General features: G+C 32.0%; 1 protein-coding gene across 2 annotated transcripts in view; it reads left to right on the top strand.

Moving 5' to 3' along the window:
• The window catches only part of LOC127735637 (uncharacterized), a 49,939-nt gene that overhangs the window by 13,507 nt on the left and 13,361 nt on the right, over positions 1 to 23,071 (top strand). For both annotated transcript variants that reach the window (XM_052245867.1, XM_052245868.1), the window contains exons 4-9: positions 2,214 to 4,222; positions 5,136 to 5,213; positions 17,822 to 17,929; positions 19,323 to 19,464; positions 20,303 to 20,429; positions 20,783 to 20,895. In XM_052245867.1, coding sequence (XP_052101827.1) covers positions 2,214 to 4,222; positions 5,136 to 5,213; positions 17,822 to 17,929; positions 19,323 to 19,464; positions 20,303 to 20,429; positions 20,783 to 20,895 — 2,577 coding nt within the window. The remainder of the gene's footprint in view (positions 1 to 2,213; positions 4,223 to 5,135; positions 5,214 to 17,821; positions 17,930 to 19,322; positions 19,465 to 20,302; positions 20,430 to 20,782; positions 20,896 to 23,071) is intronic.

Genomic DNA, 23,071 nt, shown 5'->3' with positions numbered 1-23,071 from the left:
CAAATAGACATCCTTATATAGATAATGTGTAAATGGCAGTGCCCCGCTTTCATTCATTAATTTTTGGAGCATTATGTTGATATTTGGTAAGTTTGTTCCACTGTATGCCGGTCAATTGATGTGCATTCTAGATTGTGTATAGGCGGTCTTATACACAATCTAGAACGTATTCATGGTGATTGGCACATATTTCCGACCCAGGAACATACACAATGATAAACCCATACCGTCTAGTCGGCTATAAAAGGCCCCGACATGAAAAATATTAAACAATTCAATTGAGAAAACTAACATTTGTTTGTTTTTTCAATTCCACATGAAAGGGTTATAATATGCATATCAATTTCAAAAAGGGCAGAAACTTCAAACCTCACTTAAGGACTTCCGTATTAATGCTTCCAGTAACAACAATATTAGACTAGTTACATGTGTTAATTCTTAGCAGTATTATTAAATGAATACAGTAAACCACACACAAGGAAGTAACTTTCTTACAAGCTTGTTTAAATCTAAACTTGACCTTGTAAATCCATAGGTCACTATAGTTGAAAAATAACTATCGGAAAAGACTCGCCTTTAAAACTAAAATGTAACCAGAAAGATCTATTGATCATGCGATTACACGAGACATTAAACTGAAAACCTGACCTTCCTAAACAAAACCTAGGCTGGTCATTAAGATCAATAGGTCATTCAGTCGGTGATTTTAAGGTGGACGATTCAGTATTTTGAAAGAGAAGAGGAATATTTTATTCCTACTAAGGGGTCCGAATGGCATACACTTTTGACATGATTGTCATTAATAATTTGAGATTAAAACACATAACTTTCAGATAAGAGTAACAAATAAGAAGATAGGATTTCATTGCCAAAATGAAACTAATCAAAGGTCACGTGACCAAGGATGTAAACAACTACAGGTGACGACATTCAACTGATATCATAATGTTATAAGTGTCAAAATAATATCCATATAAATAAATATACTTTACCTATGTTTACCTATGGAAAGCATCAGCTGTCATATATTAGAGATTTACAAATCGTTATGCTGAAGCTTAAAATACCTGTAAAAGAATGCGCACAAAAGATAAGATTTTTACGAGCAAATGTAATGGTAATGCGCACAAACGTAATGCACCGATGTAAAAAAAAATGTCATTTGAATTAATTGATAAACAAATAATTCAAACAGCATACATTTTGCATAATGACAAATTCAATCTGGATTTAACTTTTATACCTGAATATTGGCAGTTATCATATGATAGTCCCTAGTGTGAACAGTGTATAACTTGCATTTTTTTTTTTATACACTTTCCCAATTTATTTCTTGATATTTTATGCATGAAATATTAAGTAAGGGGATGAAATTACATGTTAAAAAAATTTGGGTGCTGAATCTTTATGTTAAGTAGTGATTTGGTCCAGTTAAAAAAGGTCAAAAATTAGAATGTCTGAAGCTGTCAAACTGAATTTTAGCCCCCTTAACACAGAATTGTCAATATTTTGAGTTAGAGCTGGTAGAAGTTTCTATAATTTTGATATTATTTGTATCAATAGTAGTACACTACACTGTAAAAATCTTTTTGAGATAGAGCAGGTGCGATTTTTTTAATTTGAATTTATTGTCTAAAAGAAATGCACTACGAAATAACTGTGTTCTCGGGCCATATTGTATTTATTTCAAATGAACTCAGGTAATCACGACCACTTTGATGAATTCAGTTTGGCATCAAATATTTCCTAAGCATAAACTGCAAAAATGTTGGTTAAAATGCAGTATAACAAAGAATTTCTAAAATCATATTATTAAATGTAATTCCGCAATTTAATGCTACTCGTAATCTATAGTCGGATGGATATTGTTTTACAACTGTTCAGTTGATTATAGTGTACATTGATAGTCCGCCGAACAACTCTTACTTTCGTTAAAAGTTGAGCGGGAGAGAATTCCCTGTTTCTATTTTGGAGTTGGCACGTTTGAAACCTTGAAACCTGTTAAAAAATGGTCATGAAATGTGATATATGTATTTGCCCTCAAAACTATGTAATTGACTCTTCTTACGAAGTTTTGATTACATACGTTATGAATGTTTATGTTTACCAAAAATGTTTATTTTGCTAGTACTACAGAATATGAGGGATATTTATGTAAGTAAATAAAGCATTTCTTCCAGTACATCCGATTAATTTTGGATTTAATTTATCAGGTAGAGCATTGCTGATGGTTGATTCGTCAACTGGTTATCGAGTGTGTGGTACAATAGAAGCTGACGAAGATCATATAACAGGAATAGCAAAACTTCAATCCGTAGTAGGAGGAACAATTTATTTCAGACAAAAATCATCATCGTCATCATCAGGAACTTCTATATATGCAAATGCATTCCATTTACAAAACACAACCACAAATTCAAATGAAACAGTTGCATGGGGTATATATTCTGGCACTTGTTCAAGTAAAGGTACGTTATATAATCCAACAAGTAGTCCAAGTTCATCTTGTGATCAAAACAATCAAGGAAATTGTCCTATAGGGGATCTGTCTTCAAAAAATTCGTACTTACCCGTTGGGGAAAATAGTGAAGAAATTTTAACTTCATTTGTTGATATTAATCTCCCACTCAGTGGCAGTAACTCTGTCATTGGCAAAATTTTAGTTTTGAAAGCTAAAAATGGAGATGTTCTAGTGTGTTCAAAAATTCTCCAGTATACAACAAGAAATGCTGTGGCAACATTAAGTAGAGACGGAGTAGTCGGAACGATATCATTCAAACAGAGATCACCATTTGATTCCACAACGGCTTTTGTTGACCTTTCTGGACTTGGTGGTAACGCCGGTGGATATCATGTTCATAAATGGCCGGTACCAGAAAAGTGGGCAACCAATCAGAAAGTCTGCGACGCAGATTCCGTGAGTGGACATTTTAATCCTTTTGGAATTGATACTTCTTCAGACCCTGCAGCAACTGTGGGTACAGACGATCAGTATGAAGTGGGAGATCTCAGCAGTAAATATGGTGTGTTAAGTGGATTAACTGATAAGATGGAGAATTACACTGATTATAACTTACCTTTATTTGGTACGAATAGCGTAATAGGACGATCTATAGTTGTTCATTATGATAATGGTAATAGATGGGTTTGTGCTACTATTCAATATGTTGGTACTACGATTACAGGTTTAACAACGTTTACATATCCTGTCATTGGATACATTGCTTTCAAACAACCAACAGATATTGACATAGAGCTGGCAGATACTATGATTTACGTGTGTGTAGACTATGGGAATAATTCGAGTAGATCTGTTGACCACAAATGGCACGTTCACGTGGGCCAACTCGGTAGTGATGCTTTAATCAGTAATGGTCGTTGTAATTCCGTTCAAGGGCATTATAATCCCTATTCTGTTGATCTGTTGGGAAATTATAATCCGGAATGTAACCCCAATAATCCTTTACGATGTGAGGTTGGCGATATGTCAGGCAAACACGGAAAGATATCAGTACGATCTACTTCAGGAACAATTCAAAGAAATTTCTTCACAGATTTTGATTTACCACTTACAGGGGACCTGAAGATTTTAGGTCGGTCTGTTGTTATACATGCAGCAAATTCAGGAGGAGCAAGGTTATCATGTGCTAATATTCATACCATACCAAACCGAAAGGTAATTGTTAAAGCTGGCACATGGGCACCAGAATCTTATGGGTCTGTAGATGGATCATTTATCATGACACGAAATACAGAAGGACTTATAGATGGAACAACAGATGTTAGTATTCAGTTAACAGGATTAGCCTCAATGGCAGGAGGATATCACGTCCATGTTAATCCTGTCCCAAAAGAAAGTTCTAGTCCATGCTCTGCAGCTTCTGTTGGTGGACATTTTAATCCTTTTGGTGTTAATGCAACAGCAGGACCGATCGATGGATCCGGTTCAGATGATGAATATGAAATAGGAGATTTGAGTAGAAAATATGGTATTTTCCTCAACAACAAACCAACCTACTCTGGGAAGGAAACAGAAACCATGCTTCCTGTACGTGGACCTTTAAGCATCACAGGAAGATCTATAGTTATCCACAAATCATTAGCAGGTGCTCCCAGATGGGTATGTGGTAATATAACGGAAGATACTGTCAGTACTGGAGGAGAGATGTTTGAAGCAAAGGCTACATTTTCCACTGGATCAGTAACTGGATATATTTATATGGTATGTTTGGTAGTATTTTGACAGTAATTTTATAACGAGGTTTAATATGAAAAGTGAAAAATTTGTGAAAATGTATATCAATGAAAAAAAGGCATTCTTAATATTGAAAATCGTTTTAAGATTTTCGAAATAACATATTGCTAGATTAAAAAATATTTAAAATCTAAAAGACGAACTTTAATTTATTCATACGCAGAGAAATAGGGAAAATATGAAGCTAGAGTTGAAAAACAAATTTACGGATTAAAGATACAAGAACAACTGCATATAAGGGCGTATAAGGAAATTGAATCCAAATGACAACTTTAAAAAATACACAAATAAAAACCATTGAATTGCATCGGTTGTTTTATTAAAGTTCTGTTTCTGGAAAGCTTTCTGAACATGTAATTTCCCCAAACTATGTATATAGAATACGCTTTCATATGTTGTACAACTTGTCACGCTATACAAATAGAATGTTATGTAAAGTACGTATGTGAGATTATGTCAGTCTTCATGTGTGTACTACAGTCTTGACAAAAATGTTGTTGAGAGGAGTCACTTTGGCCTTGTTGAATCTTTATACCAGGTCTAATTAGAAACTTTGCTATAAGATACAGATATAGATAAGAACTGTCGAGTTTCTCTACCAAGTCAGGAATGTATGAGGCTATGGCCAAATGTTTCAGTGGTTGTTGTTTATACATATATTGGGCAGTATATATAGTCTTTTTAGATAAACTTGTACCTTGAAATCTAGTACCTCAAATACCAGGTATTCCTATATTTTAAAAAAAGAAGCATACCGTTTTAAAACAGTTGTCTTACATATTGCTTTATATAGTAAACGGTGATGTTATGTCACCTATTCCCCGAAAGAATGAAATTTATCTGAATATTAATGTTTAATGAACGGTCATAATTTTTACAGACACAATATCGATACAGTGACGGCGGGCTAAGTGATACCGGTGTATTAATAGACTTGGTAAACACTGACGGATCAAAGGTAAGATTTCATCCACCATTCAATCTACATTAAAATCAAAACTTTGCATTATATAAAATCATTTTTAGTGAATTCTCCACCTGGTATTGTCCAAGACCAATAGTTACTTCACTTTTACTATTGCACAAGCCCAAATAAAAGATGCCGTACAAATAGTAATCATATCATAAAGTTTTTTTCTCACTCTGATGGCAATTTATAAAAAAATATAATGTACATTCATATGGATTTGTTGTTGTTTGAATTTTCCTATATTTGACTGGAAAGCATTATGTTTTCAACAAGTAAACTATATAAATATATGTGTGTGGTTGAGACTCGTTTTTCAATAGCTAATCAGCGGTATCATTGTACATTTTCTTGTTTCGCGTCCAGATTTTCAATGGTGATTTTATTTTTTGAAGATAACGCAAACCAAAGAATAGTAGAAGCAAAGTCTAACGCTGTTTTCATAACTTTGTGGATTTTTTGTTTTTCAATGCGCTTCAACTTTGAATACGATTGACCTTCCAACTGTTTTGTTTCGAGAGCTACTGATCATTCTTCTGTAGACGAATCGCGTGTTTTATGTATCAAATTATAAACCTTGCATCTTTGTTGAGTTTTTAGAACCACTGGACCTATGTCGCTGCTAGTGGAGGTTCCGTCCGCGACGTATCACCCTCTCAGTAGTCACAACATTTTCAATGATATCAAAAATCATTGATACGTTATTTTCTGTAAATCTACTGTGCATTAAGTGTGAAATTACACTTAGGTTTATCTACCCATCGATTAGATCCATGCAATGCCTTAGTCATTTTTTGCACAACGTTTTGAAATGTTTAATTATACCCCCGCTTTAAAAAAGTGGGGGTATGCTGTTTAACCTTTGTCTGTCCATCCATCCATCCGTCCATCCGTCAGTCTATCCTTCAGTCCGTCCGTCCGTCCGTCCGTACCATGAATATTTTTCGTAGCATCTTTCTCAGGAACTACATTACAAGGATTTCTGAAATTTGGTTTCAGGGTTTATATGAGTCAGCTTTACGGTGTGATGCGTTTTCAGATCCATCACTCAACAACTTCCTGTTTACCTTATACTTCTAACGGGTCGGGGGTATCATTAGTGAGCAATAGCTCACAGATTCACTTGTTTTAAATGTTTCAACTTCGTATTTGATTGTCCTTCCACCTGTCTTGATTTGAGCGTCACTGCTGAGTGTTATGTAGACGAAACGCGCGTCTATAGTGTACTCAATTTTTATTATCCTATTGTCTTTGTTCAGATTAGTATTTATATTATGTCTGCTAATCGCCGGATTTGACTGGTGAAAGGGGGGTCATTTTAAGACACTGAGAAATGTCCGCAGTTAACATCTACCTTAAAAGTAGTTTTCATTGCGGGTTTTCCTGGGCTGGACAGTACATCCAAGAGATGAGCAAAACAGAGCAGTTTTTTAGGTTAAATTTTACACAACAAAGTTTAGACATACAGTAGCCAATAGTATTATTATTGAACTAAATATATACATTTTATGCCGGCTTGACCAATCAACATTGAACATCTTATCAGCCATTGCAGGTCACTGTTTAATTTTTATTTTTTCTTTGAGAATTCTCTGGGCAGAATACAAGTTTTGCACTTTTTTTTTTAAATACCATGTTTATTTCCTAGCTTTGAATCAATTTAAAGTTTGAAAAAAAAATAGTTTGGTGTAGTGTATCAGTTATGGTAAGTTGTCATTGATTTACAATAAATTTGCTAAACTAACACACTATTAGAACATGTCTCGCACACTTGAAAAGATCAAAGAGGCTAATTATTGTAAACTAAACTAATCTGTTGGAATTGTTATTAACTGAGTAATAAATTAATAATTAATTCATGTAAGTGGTGCCTTCTGACTATTCGAGCATTTTTAAATTTACCTATTATGTCTATCCTTACATGAAAAAAGATGTTTCAATACAAAATATCTTGTTTTAGCCAGTAGTAAATAATTGAATAACAGGTAGATTTACATGTGTTTAGTTAAGATAGGGCCTTTTCTGTTGCACAGTTAGATCTCAGATTTAATATCAAAAGAATAGGCAACCAGAACTTAATACGCAATATCTACAGGTTCCAAGTTAAGTTCGTATGTGGAGACAGATGTTACTGGCATTTGTTTACGCCAGGCCACCATCAACACAAACAACAACATACCAACTACCGTGGCTGATAACCACACTCACCGATATTATAAAAACAATCCAAACTAAATGATGAAATCCAACAAATGAAAATCCGCTGCAAAGATGCATGTGTTTCCTACAATATATACTATATAATAATAAGAATTGTTGAAACTTCGTGATGGTCTTATTCTTATTACATATGATTTATTTTTTTCTCTTAATCATCAATTATACATATATATATATATATATATATATATATATATATATATTTATATGTGTGTGTAAGAGTCAATCTATGTCCGGTCTCAAATTTGTGTCCTTTCTTCAGATATGTGTCCCATGGCCTCATAACACTCAAATCTGTGGCTCTGTCCAGCCTCAAATCTTTATTCTTTCCTCAAATCTGTGTCCCGTGACTTCATGACAGTTTTTGTTTATTTAAATTCGTGTTCTTTTTATAATGTAGACTTACAGTAATGTGACTTAAATTGGGACAGGCATATATAGAATGCAAGGGGGTTAACACGCTCAACGCTACCCAAATCTGGGACCACGGTCAACTAACCAAAATAAGTTCAAAGTGCACAATTCTATATTACCGTTCGTTAGACCCTCAAGACTCCCTTACCCCCCCCCCCCCTCCCCCCCCCGAAAAAGGTGTTTATGACTAATCTGTCTGTTTTGAGAGAAATAGAAAGGTTTAAATATTTTGACTGCCTTCACTATATGACTTAAAAGTGATTAAACAAAACGAGATAAAAAGGCTATATAATAACTGAAAGATAAAAAAAGTATAAGTTATTTTGAATTTTGTTTATATGCGAGAAACTGTAAGTCCTTCTTCTCCCGATTCCCCCCCCCCCCCCCCCCCCCTCATGTTTCATGAAAGTCGTATTGGTGTATATCACAACAAAAGTTTTTCCTCAAAGACGCTTTGATTACTGTGAATAATGATGTCAACACATAGGACAGTGCATACCTTGTTGAAAACGGAGACAGATTTTATAAAACAGGACATAAATTATATTATGACATCTTTGATGCAATATAGAATAGGACACATATTTGAGGAAAGGGCACATATATGAGACTGGACATAGATATAAAATCCAAAATAAAAGAGAGGCGAAGGATACCAAAGGGCCATTCAAACTAACAAGTCGAAAATAAAGTAACAACGCTATGGCTAAAAAGAAAAAGCCGAACATACAACAGTACATAAAACACAACATAGAAAACCAAAGACTGAGCAACACGAACCCCACCAAAAATGGGGGTGATCTCAGGTGCTCCGGAAGGGTAAGCCGATCCTGCTCCACATATGGCATCCGTCGTTTGTCCATGTTTGTACAAACCCGGTGATAAGTCTAATTCGGTAGGTCACATTCAGGGAAAAGGAACGAGATCATTGTATTTACGACAATTGGAACAAAATACAGCTCTGAATGTGTTATTCAGAAATAACATTAATTTTATAACGTAATTCGATAAAGTATAAAGATTATGCATACATTTTGTTGGGAAAACTGTTCATATTTGTCAATATGTATCCATGTATGACTTACAGTTGCTGAACCAATACCTTCTCAAATTAATACACTTTGTTAACAAAAGTCTCGGACAAGTGAATTATAAAAATACATTAAGTCTTCTTTTATATTTTTTATATAATGCTCTTGTAGTTGTCAAACAATCCACTAATTTTTTCTTCCAAAAATATTATAGATTCAGATCAGTATTTCATATTGCCTATAATTGCATAATAAAACATGGAAAAGCTAGTAAAACCATGGACATGAAACCTAATTTGGATCATATGAATTTTTTTTTCAATAATTCAAATAAATAATTTTACAATATATTATTGTAATTATTATATTTTAACCTCTCCGTACTTGATCTTTAGCATATTTTAATTTAGAAAATACAAATAATGGTAAATTAAGATATCACTTAATTTTCAGGCTCTTTTATTTTAGAAATGTTAGCCTACTTTTTTGACACCAAAAACTAAATTTGTAAGATATGACCTAGGTTCATGATAAAAAATTGTTTGTTGAAACACGAGAACGAAACTGTTTCAAAATGTATCATATTCAAATATAGAACAAAAAATTTTGTTATGTAATGTACTTTAACTATGCAATTTTCCCTAGATTTACCTTGACTTAAAAGTCAAATGTTGTTACAACATAAACCAACATATTCTCATTTTTACACAAGTATTCTGGGAACTCCATTAAGGTTTTTTATAATTTACTAAGAAAATCTAAAATATTTGAATAGTCACAATAAACCATGCGAGTACAAAAAATGTATATTCATCGAACAAAAATGTAAATTTTATAAAATATATATAATGCGTTTTTTAAATATACTTTTTCACTCATTTGGTCTTTTGGAAAATGATGTTTGTGCTGTATTTAGACCCCTCTACCAAGAAATTTGTTTTGATGCACACGTATAAAAATTGCGGTTTTTATCCAACGCAATCATAGGTTTGAACGTTGTTTTCTATTTAGACTTGTTTATATTTTTTCGTTTGGGCTTGTATTATATTTGCCTTCGGGTTTATATGATCCGTTCATCCTATGTTGACTCTTTCAAAATTGAAGAGTCTATCCTAAATTGAGATAAATTATATGGCCTTCCAAATACCGCTTCGATTCCTAACATCACTGAAGGGACATTATTTGTCGAAATCCGGATATGGTGTACAAATTGTTGCACCTCATGTTTGCGGTATACCATCTTTTCCGCAAGTTTATTGTTTTCTGTTTGGTAATAAATTAATAATAAGATCTATTTTGTTACATCTGGTGATCCGTTTATTTGGCAATCGCCAATGGCAGTCAGTAGGGTTTAAGAACATCAGTTGTTCGACCTGCTAGTCAAATGCGTTTTGTTTAAATCTACTTTTTCACTCATTTGGTCTTTTGGAAAATGTTGTTTGTGCTGTATTTAGACCCCTCTACCAAGAAATTTGTTTTGCATGCACACGTATAAAAATTGTGGTTTTTATCCAACACAATCATAGGTTTGAACGTTGTTTTCAATTTAGACTTGTATATATATATATATATACATGTAGTTACTGTAGTTACTTAGTATACAGAAAAAGAGAGTGCGTTTGAAATTTCGCGAAGGTAAATTAAACAATTTTACTGGACGAGAAGTTTAAAGTATACTTGAAAAAACAAAATGACATACAATGATAATGATGGTCATCAATTTGATAAAAACAAACTTTTAAAGGAACTTGGTCCCTTTCTTCATGAATTGAGACACTGTAATAATGTTTAAAAGAAAATGCACCATCTATATTAACATTTTATAAATAAACTTAGCTTTAGTTTTCTGTGAAATAAAAAAAAGAAATTTCCTAACATGTAATCTTAGTATAAATATATTGATAATTGAGTTTTGAATACCTATACCACTTGACTATTTATAGGATACGCATATCTACATTTCGATGAATTTACATTGCTTTAGTCTTACTGTATAATTTGAATCTGTTTTCAAGCATGTAGAACGCCCACTGCTACCCGACTATCTATGCCTGTTTATTGTGTATTTATTGTGTCCCCTTAATATGCAAAAAAGTAGATATCTGTTTATTTTAAGATGAAGGTTAGTACATACCTCCATGAGCAGCAACCATCTTTTTTTCCTTTTGGAGTCAATGGCCTTTTGAAATCCACAATTTTAAGTTTTACTGAAATATAAACCGTTAATTTCCCAATTTATGTTTGCTGCATATATAAACTGAAGATCTGGTAAATCACTGTCACAAATTGCACAAAACTGACAGATATGGTACTAGTTAGCAGATTTTACATAATGCAAAAATAAGTGATTAATTTTCTATTTACTCCTTTTAACAAACACCTGTGAAACAAAAATAAGCTATCAATAGATCAATTATTAGAACACTAGAGTTGTGAATATGTGCAAAATTGGATAGTCAATAGAAATTAATACAGTATACTATGAAATTGAGAGCTTGGGGCAGCGCATGCCATCCATTAGCTTACCGTTACATGTTAAATCCAAAATTTAACACCTTTACTTCGTTTTAACAGTGGACAATTAAGACATAAAAGTATTTCAATAAATCATAAGGATTATGCATAAATCTTATTGGAGAAACTGTTCACATTTGTCGATGTGTGTTTTTGTATGACTTACAGTTGCTTGACCAATACTTTCTCAAAATAATACCCTTTATCATTTAAGAGTCTCAGACAAGTGAATTATAAATTAATACATTAAGTCTTCTTTTATATTTTTTATTTATTGCATTTATTGTTGATAAATTAGTCCTCTATTTTTTTCATAGATATTAAAAAAAATCAGGTCAGTTTATTATATTGCCTTGAATTACCTTTAATTACCCAAAAACTATAAAAATGAAACGAGATTTGGATTTTTTGAAAAATTTGGAATAATGCAAATAAATAATTTCTCAATGCAATGTAATTATTATATTTTAACTTGTTCATACTTGATCTTGCGCATATTTAAGTATGAATTATTTAAGTTTAAGGAATAACATAAAAGCTACCAGTTTTACTGCACCAGATTCGCATTATGGAACATGACTTTAACGGTGTAAAAAATAATTTCATTTCACGCTATTTAATTTTTTTTGTAATTTTATCCTACTTTGTAATTATGCCTAATACTCAATTCCATTTACTATAAAAAGTTTTTTGTTTTGGGATATAACAAAAACATTTAGGTTAATGTTAATTTGATTTCTCTACAAATAATATATTTTAACTTCAAATATTTTTATAAAGCTTATCATTGCAGGCAGTGCAAAATAAAATAAAATCTCTATACAGCATTGATAAACTTATTGCTGTTAAAAATAAAAGAGAATATATTTTTAACAAGAGTTGGAATGCTTTTGTCATACTTTTTTTGTGATTGATCAGTTATTTTTAGAATGTGTATGTGTACATAATTTAGTAGAAATATAATTGTGTTGGTTCTTCTTTGAGAAAATACTATAAAATTCATCTGCTGTCTTTGCAAATACAAAACTAAAACAAACGAAACAACTTTTCAACAAACAAAAAAAATCCTTTTGATTGTTTAAAAATCAACAGACATACTTAAAATACATATCTTTACAATACATCACCAAAATACACAAAAAAATTTGATAACCTGTGCACTTGTTATATTAGATAATTATATTTGATTATCTTGACATGTTATATATTTTTTTAAGTATGTAAAATTGTATGTATATTACTAACAAATACTAACAGCTGTATATAAAATATGATATTTATTAATATTATTAATTCGTATATTTTAACTAATTTGATTCGTTCAGGGATAGTCGCATGTTAAACTATATTTTCGAAGGTAGATAGAAAACGGCGGATAGCAAAAAGCATATTGCATAGCAAAAAGCATATTGCACGGTTATGTTTAGAATATCTAAAAACCGATATACTTTGTGACGTTATGTAATGAATTTCATGATATTGTTAAAAATTTTATAAAAAATATCTATGATCGATTATTTGAAGAAAAAAATCTTTAAATGCATAAGATGTATAAAAACAAACATGAAAATATTTGATAATATGTTGTTATTGTCTAGGAGACAATATGATATCTATAAAATTCTAACAAAATCAAATGACGATTTTGATACAAATATGGTCGGAAGTTAATGATATAACAATTATAGCCTATGTATAAGGTCAATACAGGATATATCGACCCAAAGAAGTATATCGACCTCGGACTTCGTCCTCAGTCGATATACTTATTTCAGGTCAATATATCCTTGTATCGACCTCATACAAAGGCTATAATTGTATAATTTTAACGAGGCCGGATAAGGTACCGGTACTTGATGTTTTTCAACTAACAAATGCACAGATTTCAGTAAAATATGATTTTTTTTTTAAATACTTGATTTTAGGAAACGGCATACAAAAAAGGTTGTGATTAAGGTATTTGACACTCAATTGTTTTTTCTTCCTATTTAATAAAAAGAATCCTTGTAAACATGTTAGATAGGAGGAAATGTTAATGATACACTTTGGATGAACATAACATATTGTTTCTTTTTGCTAGTTTTATTCCCTAAAATCTAATTAAGATATGTTCAATGAAGGAAGTGTTGTGAAGGTGTCATTATATTTGAAGTATAAACGAATGAAAGGAGAGATGGGGTTCACGTCTATGAGACAGACATCTCAACTTCAACATCTATATTTAAGAATAGGTATAACATATCAGTATTTTATTGAGTGGTTTTTGCGGTTAGCTTTATCATATAGTCTGGGGTTTGTCAATCTTTCATGGAATGGTACCAAACTTAGGAAGAAGCTTCCTCATGAAAAAAAGATAGCATCTGAAAAAAAAATTTCTTTAGATTTTTTTTCATTTTCTCATAATTTACTTATAAATGGATCTAATTTTTGGTAATGCACATTATACACCTTTACACTGACAGCAGCATTCTCAGGCGTGTACCCTTACGAAGTTTTTTTTATCAAATGACAATATCCAGAGCAAAGTTTGGAACATATTTTTCTTCATTTTCCCGTTTTTCAAAGACAAATGGACTTAGGATTTTTTGCAGTTATGGTTTATATATAGTCTACAAGCCTACGAGGAATTTTAAGAAACTCAGAGAGAAGCTTCTTATTATGAAATGGCAGTATTCAGAGCAAATTTTGTAAAAATATTTTCAGTTTCTGTATTTTACTGATAAATGGACTTAGTTTTTCTTCCAGTTAACATTAAATGCAGTCTGCAGTTAAAAGTTTTTAAAACATTTATTAGATTCATAAACTATCCTGGATTTATACCAAACTTTGACAGAAGCTTCTTACAGCGGAGGGGGCATTGAGTGTTTCCCTTGTCCGTTCGTATGTACGTCCCAAAATTAGTTTCCATTCTCTAACTTTAGTTTGTCTCAACCAAATGTTATGAAACTTATACACAATGCTTATTACCACATAACACAGATCAAATTCGAATTTGGGTTGCGTCACTTTTACTGTTCATGAGTTATGTACCTTTATAACTTATATGCAAGCGGGGGCATCATCTGTATCCCATGGACACATTCTCCATTTATTTAATAATAATGTTGTCAAACATTCTTGGGATTTTATGAAACTTGGATAGAAGATTTTCTATGAAATTTTCCAATTTTTTAATATTTGACTTCCACAAGGTTTCACTTGCTTTCCGATATTTTTTTTGTAAGTGAAAGTTTTACTTCTTTCATGAAAATAACACATTTATATTCCGTTTACAACCTTCATGGTCGGCACTGGGCTAATATATGGTGTATAATTATATTTGTGTAACATACTGTGACGTTTGTGTCTAGGATTTATGTCTGCTTATTTGTTTAATGAACCGTTAATTATTCGTCAACTATTGTAAATATGAAAACAACTTGGTGAGACGAGCAGACTTTTTACATTGGTTACCAATATATTAGTTCTCCATAACTAGCCAATTGCGTTGAACAATTTTTTGTCGAATAATGCGCTGTATTTACTTTGAACCTAATTTAATTTAACTTTCGGAAGTTTTGGTTATCAATGATCTTCAACTTCGTACTTCATTTGTCCCTTTTCACTTTTTTGATTCGAGCGTCACAGATGAGTTTTTTTTGGCGAAACGCGCGTCTGGCGTAAAAGAATTTTAATCACCGACATCAACGATATTTGACGTTACATGAGCAACAGAGGGATGCCACATGGTGCATTCAGAGTTGCTGAGTCTAGTTTTCTCTTTAGTGTTTTGTTGACTTTTGTTGTTTTGGCGTTTTTCGGTTTCTATTTTGCCATGGCGTTGACAAGTTTCTCTTTGACTATTGAGTTTTGCATGTCCCCTTGCATTTATTTTTTTAAATCTACACCATGTTGTCTCTGATGGGAAGTTGTTACATTGGCTATCATGCGACATCTTTTTATATTATAGTTCCAAACATTAGATTTTATTCTTCAATTATAGCAATTTGACGAAGACTTCAGACTCCTCCCTCATGATCTCTGTAGGATTTGAAAAGTTGACATGAATTATGTGTTACATTCTTGTTTCAAAGGTATTATTGACTGAACGCGAAGACTAGCAAGGCTATCATTGGTGTTTGTGTCCTTCTTAGGGAGCCTGTCTTTTATTTCGAATATGGTTCGAACAAATTTTGTTTTTGTTTCTTGCATTATTTTATGTTGAATTTACACCCTCACTTTGTGATTGACACTTTTTTGTATTTTAGCGGACGACTTTTTGATATTCTTAGGGAGGGGATTTTCAAAATCCTCTTGCTTACCGCTACCATCATCCCCATTCCTGTAATTTCAAATGGTAGTCCCGTTTTAAAAAAGATTATTGCTTCAAGGGCTAAAATGAATACAAAAGGGATTCAAATGTTATGTAACGTGTTTATCTCTTGTCATTATTACCCCAGATCCAAACAGACCTCTGTCAAAAATATATCGAGCAGGATGGTGATAATAAAAACAAAAGATACAAAAAAATAACAACAGGGAAATTTTGAGCTAGTAAAACATTTTTTTCATTTTGGCAAAGATACCTAGATCTATACTCTTTAAACTATCTGTTTGCAATTTTTTGAAATCCTCCGTTATTTGGCTGCGTGTTTCACTTCAACAAGGTGTTCATCGGAAAGATAAGTACTGCGTTAAGTCGCATTCGGTCACGATAAAACAACAAAGGAGGACATAATTGAGGGTCCGTAGTTATTTTATCATAAGAACATCTAGCATTTTCATAAAGATAACAAATAAAGAAGTATGTTAACATTTTCTTGACAAATTATTTTTCAGTTGATTTTAAAGAACATAAATATATAAATTTTTGATAGCTTCTTTTTATAATTATATGGTTTGCAGTGCACACAACTTGAAGATGAAAGTTTTAACATTGTCACAAATCTAATCATTTTCAAACACTTGTGAAACCGAATCGATTTATTTTACTGGTATGATTATAAATTATAAATGTTTTTGTCATTTTAATTGATTTCTTTAATAATATAATTTTCAACTAATTCTGATATTATCGCGTAAGCGCATAGTTGTATTTGTGACATAAACGTCTTATTCATCAAATTATGAAATACTGGATCTGCAATAACAAAACTTTAGTAGGGTCCCAGTATAGTTAGAATATCAGTCGGATCATGTAGAATTTCGTCTAGTAACTTTAATTTTTATGATCTACGCGCTTTGACTCTTTAATTTTTACTTGGGAGGTAGTTGGTTGTTTTATTACCTTATAATTTTTTGTGATTTATACAATATTTTTGTGCATAAACATTCAGTCAAATGAAGTTACAATTCTTCGATAGCGTCACAGCAGTTTGAAGATAAGTAGTATCAAATCATGTGAAAAAGGCAAAACAATTATAGATATTACAAAGATAAGCGTTGTACCATGACATTATTTGGTAAATGATACATTCGTATATAACTCTTATTGCGTGTTAATGAACGAAGATGTAGGGTAAAGGTTAAGCGCTTCGGACGCATGAAATTATCAAACGTGTTGTTTTCATTTGTTTTTATTAGAACAACCCAATGTCACAAAATCCTTTTAAAAATGTTTGGTTTTTTTAAACACCCTATATATTTGAAAAAATGAAAACAACATGTTATAAATGTCATGCGTCCAAAGCATGATGTAGGGTAAAGGTTAATAGAACAACCCAATGACACAAAATCCTTTTAGGAATGTGTGTTTTTTTAAACACCCTATGTATTTGAAAAAAAATGAAAACAACACGTTATAAATGTCATGCGTCCTAAGCACTTTTCTGGATTTACCTTCATCAGGAACGTTCAAAGCCGAATATTTGAAAGTCAAGGATGTACGAGGACCGAAAACGTTGCAGAGCTAAGATATCTTAAAGTTCTACCTCAATTTAGCAATCTTTTATGAATAGGACGACAGTCTCTGTTGTGCATACATTAATCTAACTGTATAATTTATGATTGTAATAAGGACAATCTAATTGAAATATAGATCTGTGATTTCGCTATGCTTATTGAATTTTAATCAGATTGCAAAAACAACTACAGGCTATTATTATACTTTTGAAGGAAACAATAATTAGTAATGAAAATGATAATAATTAGTAATGAGAATGATGTTTCAGATTTCAGTATTGGAATATGTTTATGTGAAGCACATCAAACACTAGAAACCAATTTCAACCAAAGATATTTTAGTAGAACAATATAAATGGATCATACCTATTTCAAGCAACAGATATATAGTTTTTTTCGAGTTTAAGTAATATGAGCTGAAATGGGAAGTATGCTTATTTTCCTTTTCCCCTCTTCATATATTTTTAATAATGCACAAGCACTTTTGTTTTGGTTGGTATATAGGCTATCAACAATGAAATTGTTCGAAATATTTTTCAGACAACTGGACATAATTGGCATGTTCATCAAAAACCAGTAAAGAATGATGTTACTTCCGGTTGTGTTAGCCCAGGTGGTCATTACAACCCGTTTATGGTTGATGTTATTGTAAGTATATTATTTTGTATTTTCATAAAACATGAAATCTAAAAAGCTTAAATTCCTGAAAGAGACTAAAGACACAAAAGAGACCATAAAAAATCATTAGTCAAAGACAAACTAATGAAATCATGACATAAAACCCAAAAATGACGAAATGACAAATAACACCAAATAAATAAACTGTTGACACATAGATATGTCTCGCATGTACGTATTTTTGATAGCAAATGCAATTGTAAAAGTTAAATTGCAAAACTTTTAAATGTATACTCTGCAAAAAATTCAAAGTCAATGAACCATGACTGAAGGTGCTAGGCAAAACAATCTCCATGTAGATGAGCTGTGCCAACGCTTATACAACTGCATACCAAATATCTTTGACTTATGAAAAGTTCTTCCTCTTAAACTGACATTGATCATAAATTTTAACATGTAAATTATGCAAAAATTCCAAAATCATTGAACAATGATTTAGGAAGCGGGGCCATATAATCTACATGATATGTGCCATTGCTAATACAACTGCATACCAAATACAAAATATATCTTTAACTTAATTTAGTGGTTCATCTCAAACTGAAATAATCACTAAATTTAACATGTAAACTCATTGTGTAAACTATACAAATGTTTTACGCGAATAGACCATGACTGAGGGGGCGGGTCAAAATAATCCTCATAAAAACATGAAATGTGCAGATGCTTATACAACTGCATACCAGATATTATTGACGTACCATTAAGGTCAATCTTAACCTAATTGATCTAATCAAAAACTTTAAAATATAAATTTAATAAAAGTTTAAATGTCAAAAAAGGCGATAGATACCAGAGGGACATTCAAACTCATAAGTCGAAAATAAACTGACAACGCCATGGCTAAAAAAGAAAAAGACTAACAGACAAACATTAGTACAAAATACAAAATAGAAAACTAAAGACTGAGCAACACGAACCCCACCAAAAACTGGGGGTGATCTCAGGTGTTCCGGAAGGGTAATATATCATGACTGAAGGGGCGGGACCAAATAATCTCCGTGGAAATGAGGTGTACCAATGTTATACAACTGCATACCCCTTATCATTGACCTACCACTAGTGGTTTCCCTTACTGACCATATCAAAATCCTATACATTGTGGACGCCTAAGGCATCGTCATGACAAAAACTACATACTGAGCAGCATGAACCCCTCAAAAATCAGGGGTTTCAGGTGCTCTGGAAGGTTTAGCAGATCCTGCTCCACATGTGACACCCGTCTGGTTACTCATGATAAGTTCGAATTCAGTGTTTTAAAAGTGTAAATGTTATTGGTATTTACCACTTCAATTTTTGTTACAAAAAGTAAAAATTAATTTTCTGCCTTTTTTCTAAATAAATAAAATAATACTAATTTCAGAATAATTATGATGAATGTTCACCGCTTAATCATTTACGATGTGAATTAGGAGATCAGTCCAGTAAACTGGGTCGTTATGACATTGGAAGTGGTAGAAAGTTCTATACGGATATGAATTTACCACTGGTTGGACCATATGGGGGTAAGTGTTTTGTGTTTTAAGTGTGCTTTAAATGTTAAATACCAATTCCTCCAAACATTTATGTATAAACATAATGTTTCAATAATAACGTTTGGACCAGTTTTTGTTCACAAAGATATATTTTATATACTTTTTATTTTTGTAATAGGTTAGAGAACTATGAGCTGACATTGGAGGTATAGTCATTTCTTTGTCATAAACAAAATAATATAAGCAAGAATAAACACGACTTCAATCTACATATGATTTTCTAAATAGTTAGAACAATATACATATGATTTTCTAAACAGTTAGAACAATATACATATGATTTTTTTAAAAGTTAGAACAACATGTGATTCGTTTTTTTATTTTGCATTTTAAAGGAAACGATAGTTAACACTTTGTAAATTTCGTGCACGCTTTTCTGAAACGGTCAAGCCTAAACATTTGAAATCCAAGAATGCCTGAATAAAAACATAGAAACATTAGGAGCTATATGACCAAAAGAGACATAAACTGAATTATCAAATTCATCTTATGACAACTTTGCCCGACGGAGTTTGGCAACTGACAACGCCATGGCTAAAAAATAAAAAGACAAACAGACAAATAATAGTACAGATGACACAACATAGAAAACTAAAGTCTAAACAACACGAACCCCACAAAAACTCGGGGTGATCTCAGGTGCTCCGGAAGGGTAAACCTACGTTTCTGAATTGTTGACATTTTAAAACTTAATGCAGGATTGATATACAGAATATACCTAACAGTTAGTTTTTTTATTGTGTCGCTTTAAGTATGGAATCCGGTGAGTATCTAGGGAATGTGATAACTCTAGCCTTATTCATTTCAGTTGCTGGAAAAGCATTTGTGATACATGCTGAGAATGGTGGAGGACCACGTTTAGCGTGTGCTGATATAATCCCAGTTAACAAAGCGACTCCTCTTCAAATGACTTTCGGTGATATGAACTTTGATAAGTAAGTTGACATTTTTATAACAGTCGTGCACAACTATTGTCAAAGGACTTAGGGAATTAGTTTTTGGTTAACTTAGGGGCCAAATCATGACTGTCATACCCATTGCGTTGTTATTAAAGCACTAACAGATATAATTTGTTAAGGAATACTATGGAAAATGAATTTACTACTCCTTATAGACTTTGTAGCAACAAAGTCATCAAATACTTTGTATACAGTAAATTTTGCTAAGTAAACGCTTTAAATTTTAAGATGCTGAAATTTAAAATGATAAAGCCTTTGTTTGCGAACCGTGGTTTTTCTGCGTAGTATTTACAGAAATTTGCAAGTGGTAATTATCAACTATTTTGTAGATCAGAAATGGTAACTCATTTAGCCAGTGCATTGCACACGTCACCCACTAACTTAGCAGTTTCAGACGCTAAGACTAATACAGATTGTATGGCTGTAACAGTGTACTTTACTGGTAAGTACAAAACATGATTTGACAATAGTAACTGTAAACTTCTCAAAACTTCAAGAATAAAAAACATTAATGATTACTCTAAAAATCTATTTTTTCTCCAAGTTACTGTAGACAAACAAACGAACAGAAACGCATATGACTGAACCTTTGAATGATATAATGTCGGTTTTGAATCAAGATAGGTTTAAATCGACGAAAAAAATTAAAGTATGTTGATAACTATGCATATGTCAAATTCGTGTTTGTTACTTAGAAGCTTCTTAATTAATGAAATTAGTTTCCACTGCATACTACGCTGATTGGACGTTTTAATTGATAGTAAATTCAGTAATTGCTTTTTCTTAATAATTTAAATTAGCTGACAACCGCACATGAATACCAATAATGGACATAACTTTGATAATGTCAATATTCTTGTTTCCTAATTGTGGATGTTCCTTTTCTGATGACCCATATATTTGCATAAAAACAACAACAACAACAACAAAACAGTTTTACCCCGCATCTAATTCATGTGTCTGTCCCGAAAAGAGGCCGAATAGTGAGGTGACAAATAGGCAAAACGTCGATAAAATTTTGAATTTGATCTTCCTTAATGATACACGGCTTCAATGGTCTTAAATTAAACACACGTATGTCTACTTTATTTTCTACCCGTATTTTACATTTTCTCCCGAAAATCGGTTTAGACTATTTTTTTTACTTATGTAATCCATCTTTTTCAAATTATTTTTTTTACTTGTATGCTTACATTTTCTTCAATTGAATTTTATTTTTGGAATAACCATCTTTCATAATTGTCAGTGAAGGTTTTCATTGGCATGTTATCTATAAAATTTTACAATTTCAAGTTGTTTGAAATATCGGATTTTTTCGTTAAAATAAAGACACAATTTTTAATTGGTTGTTCATATAAGTATACATTGGTAACCAATTGTGTAATAAACCTCATAAACATCCTTAAATTATTCCTGATAAAAATTTCTCAGAGGAGATAGTGGTATAAATATGTGCATATAAAAATTGCTACTAACTAAGACATGTCTCTGACCAAGCCACTCCATAATGAAAATCCCGTTAAAAAGTAAAATACAAAAAATACCAAACTCCAAGGAAAATTCAAAACAGAAAGTCCCTTATCAAATGGCAAAATCAAAAGCTCAAATACATCAAACAAATGGAAAACAACTGTCATATTCCTGACTTGGTACAGGCATTTTCTTATGTAGAAAATGGTGGATTAAACCTGGTTTTATAGCAAGCCAGACCTCTCTCACTTGTATGACATTTGCATAGAATTCCATTACATTGACAACAATGTGTGAGCAAAACAAACAGACATAATAGGGAAAATGTCAAAAATTGGGGTACATCAGTCAACATTGTGTTATTATCATAATCCCAATAAATACAAACAATGTCAACAAAGAAAAACAAAATAGCTTATAAACACTCTATAAACAAAGCACATAAGCAAATATGAAAGACGAGAATACAAAAAATGACTTTTCACAATAACACAATGTCGGGATGTCAATGCTCTTCAACTTTGTACTTGTTTTGGCTTTCAAACTTTTTTGATCTAAGCGTCACTGGTTAGTTTTGTGTGGACGAAACGCGCGTCTTGCGTATTACATTTTAAACCTGCTACCTTTTGTTAGCTTTTATTCGTATGTTTCTCTGTCCTATATGTTCTCCCATTTATTTGTATTGTAGTCCTGTCATGTAATGTTGTCATTTTAATGATATATTTAACATTGCCATAAAAGCGGGAGGTTTGGCTAGCCACAAAACCAGGTTCAATCCACCATTTTTTTCTTAAAATGTCCTGTACCAAGTCAGGAAAATGGCCATTGTTATATTATAGTTCGTTTCTGTGTGTGTTACATTTTAATGTTGTGTTTCTGTTGTGTCGTAGTTCTCCTCTTATATTTTTCCCTCAGTTTTAATTTGTAACCCGGATTTGTTTTTTTTTTTTTCTCAATCGATTTATGAATTTCGAACAGCGGTATACTACTATTGCCTTTATTTATATACATACCGAGCCACGCCAAAAGGATATTACCAAAAATGGACTAAACAGTGAAGGTTAAAAATATACAAAGACAAATAAAAATAACACTATAATACGTAATTAGGATGATAAACAACGTCAGTAACTAGAATCTACACTTCA

The sequence above is a fragment of the Mytilus californianus genome, unplaced genomic scaffold (assembly GCF_021869535.1).
Source record: "Mytilus californianus isolate M0D057914Y unplaced genomic scaffold, xbMytCali1.0.p SCAF_3, whole genome shotgun sequence".
NCBI classification, from domain to species: Eukaryota; Metazoa; Mollusca; class Bivalvia; order Mytilida; family Mytilidae; genus Mytilus; species Mytilus californianus.
This window is presented reverse-complemented; position numbering and strand designations above follow the sequence as displayed.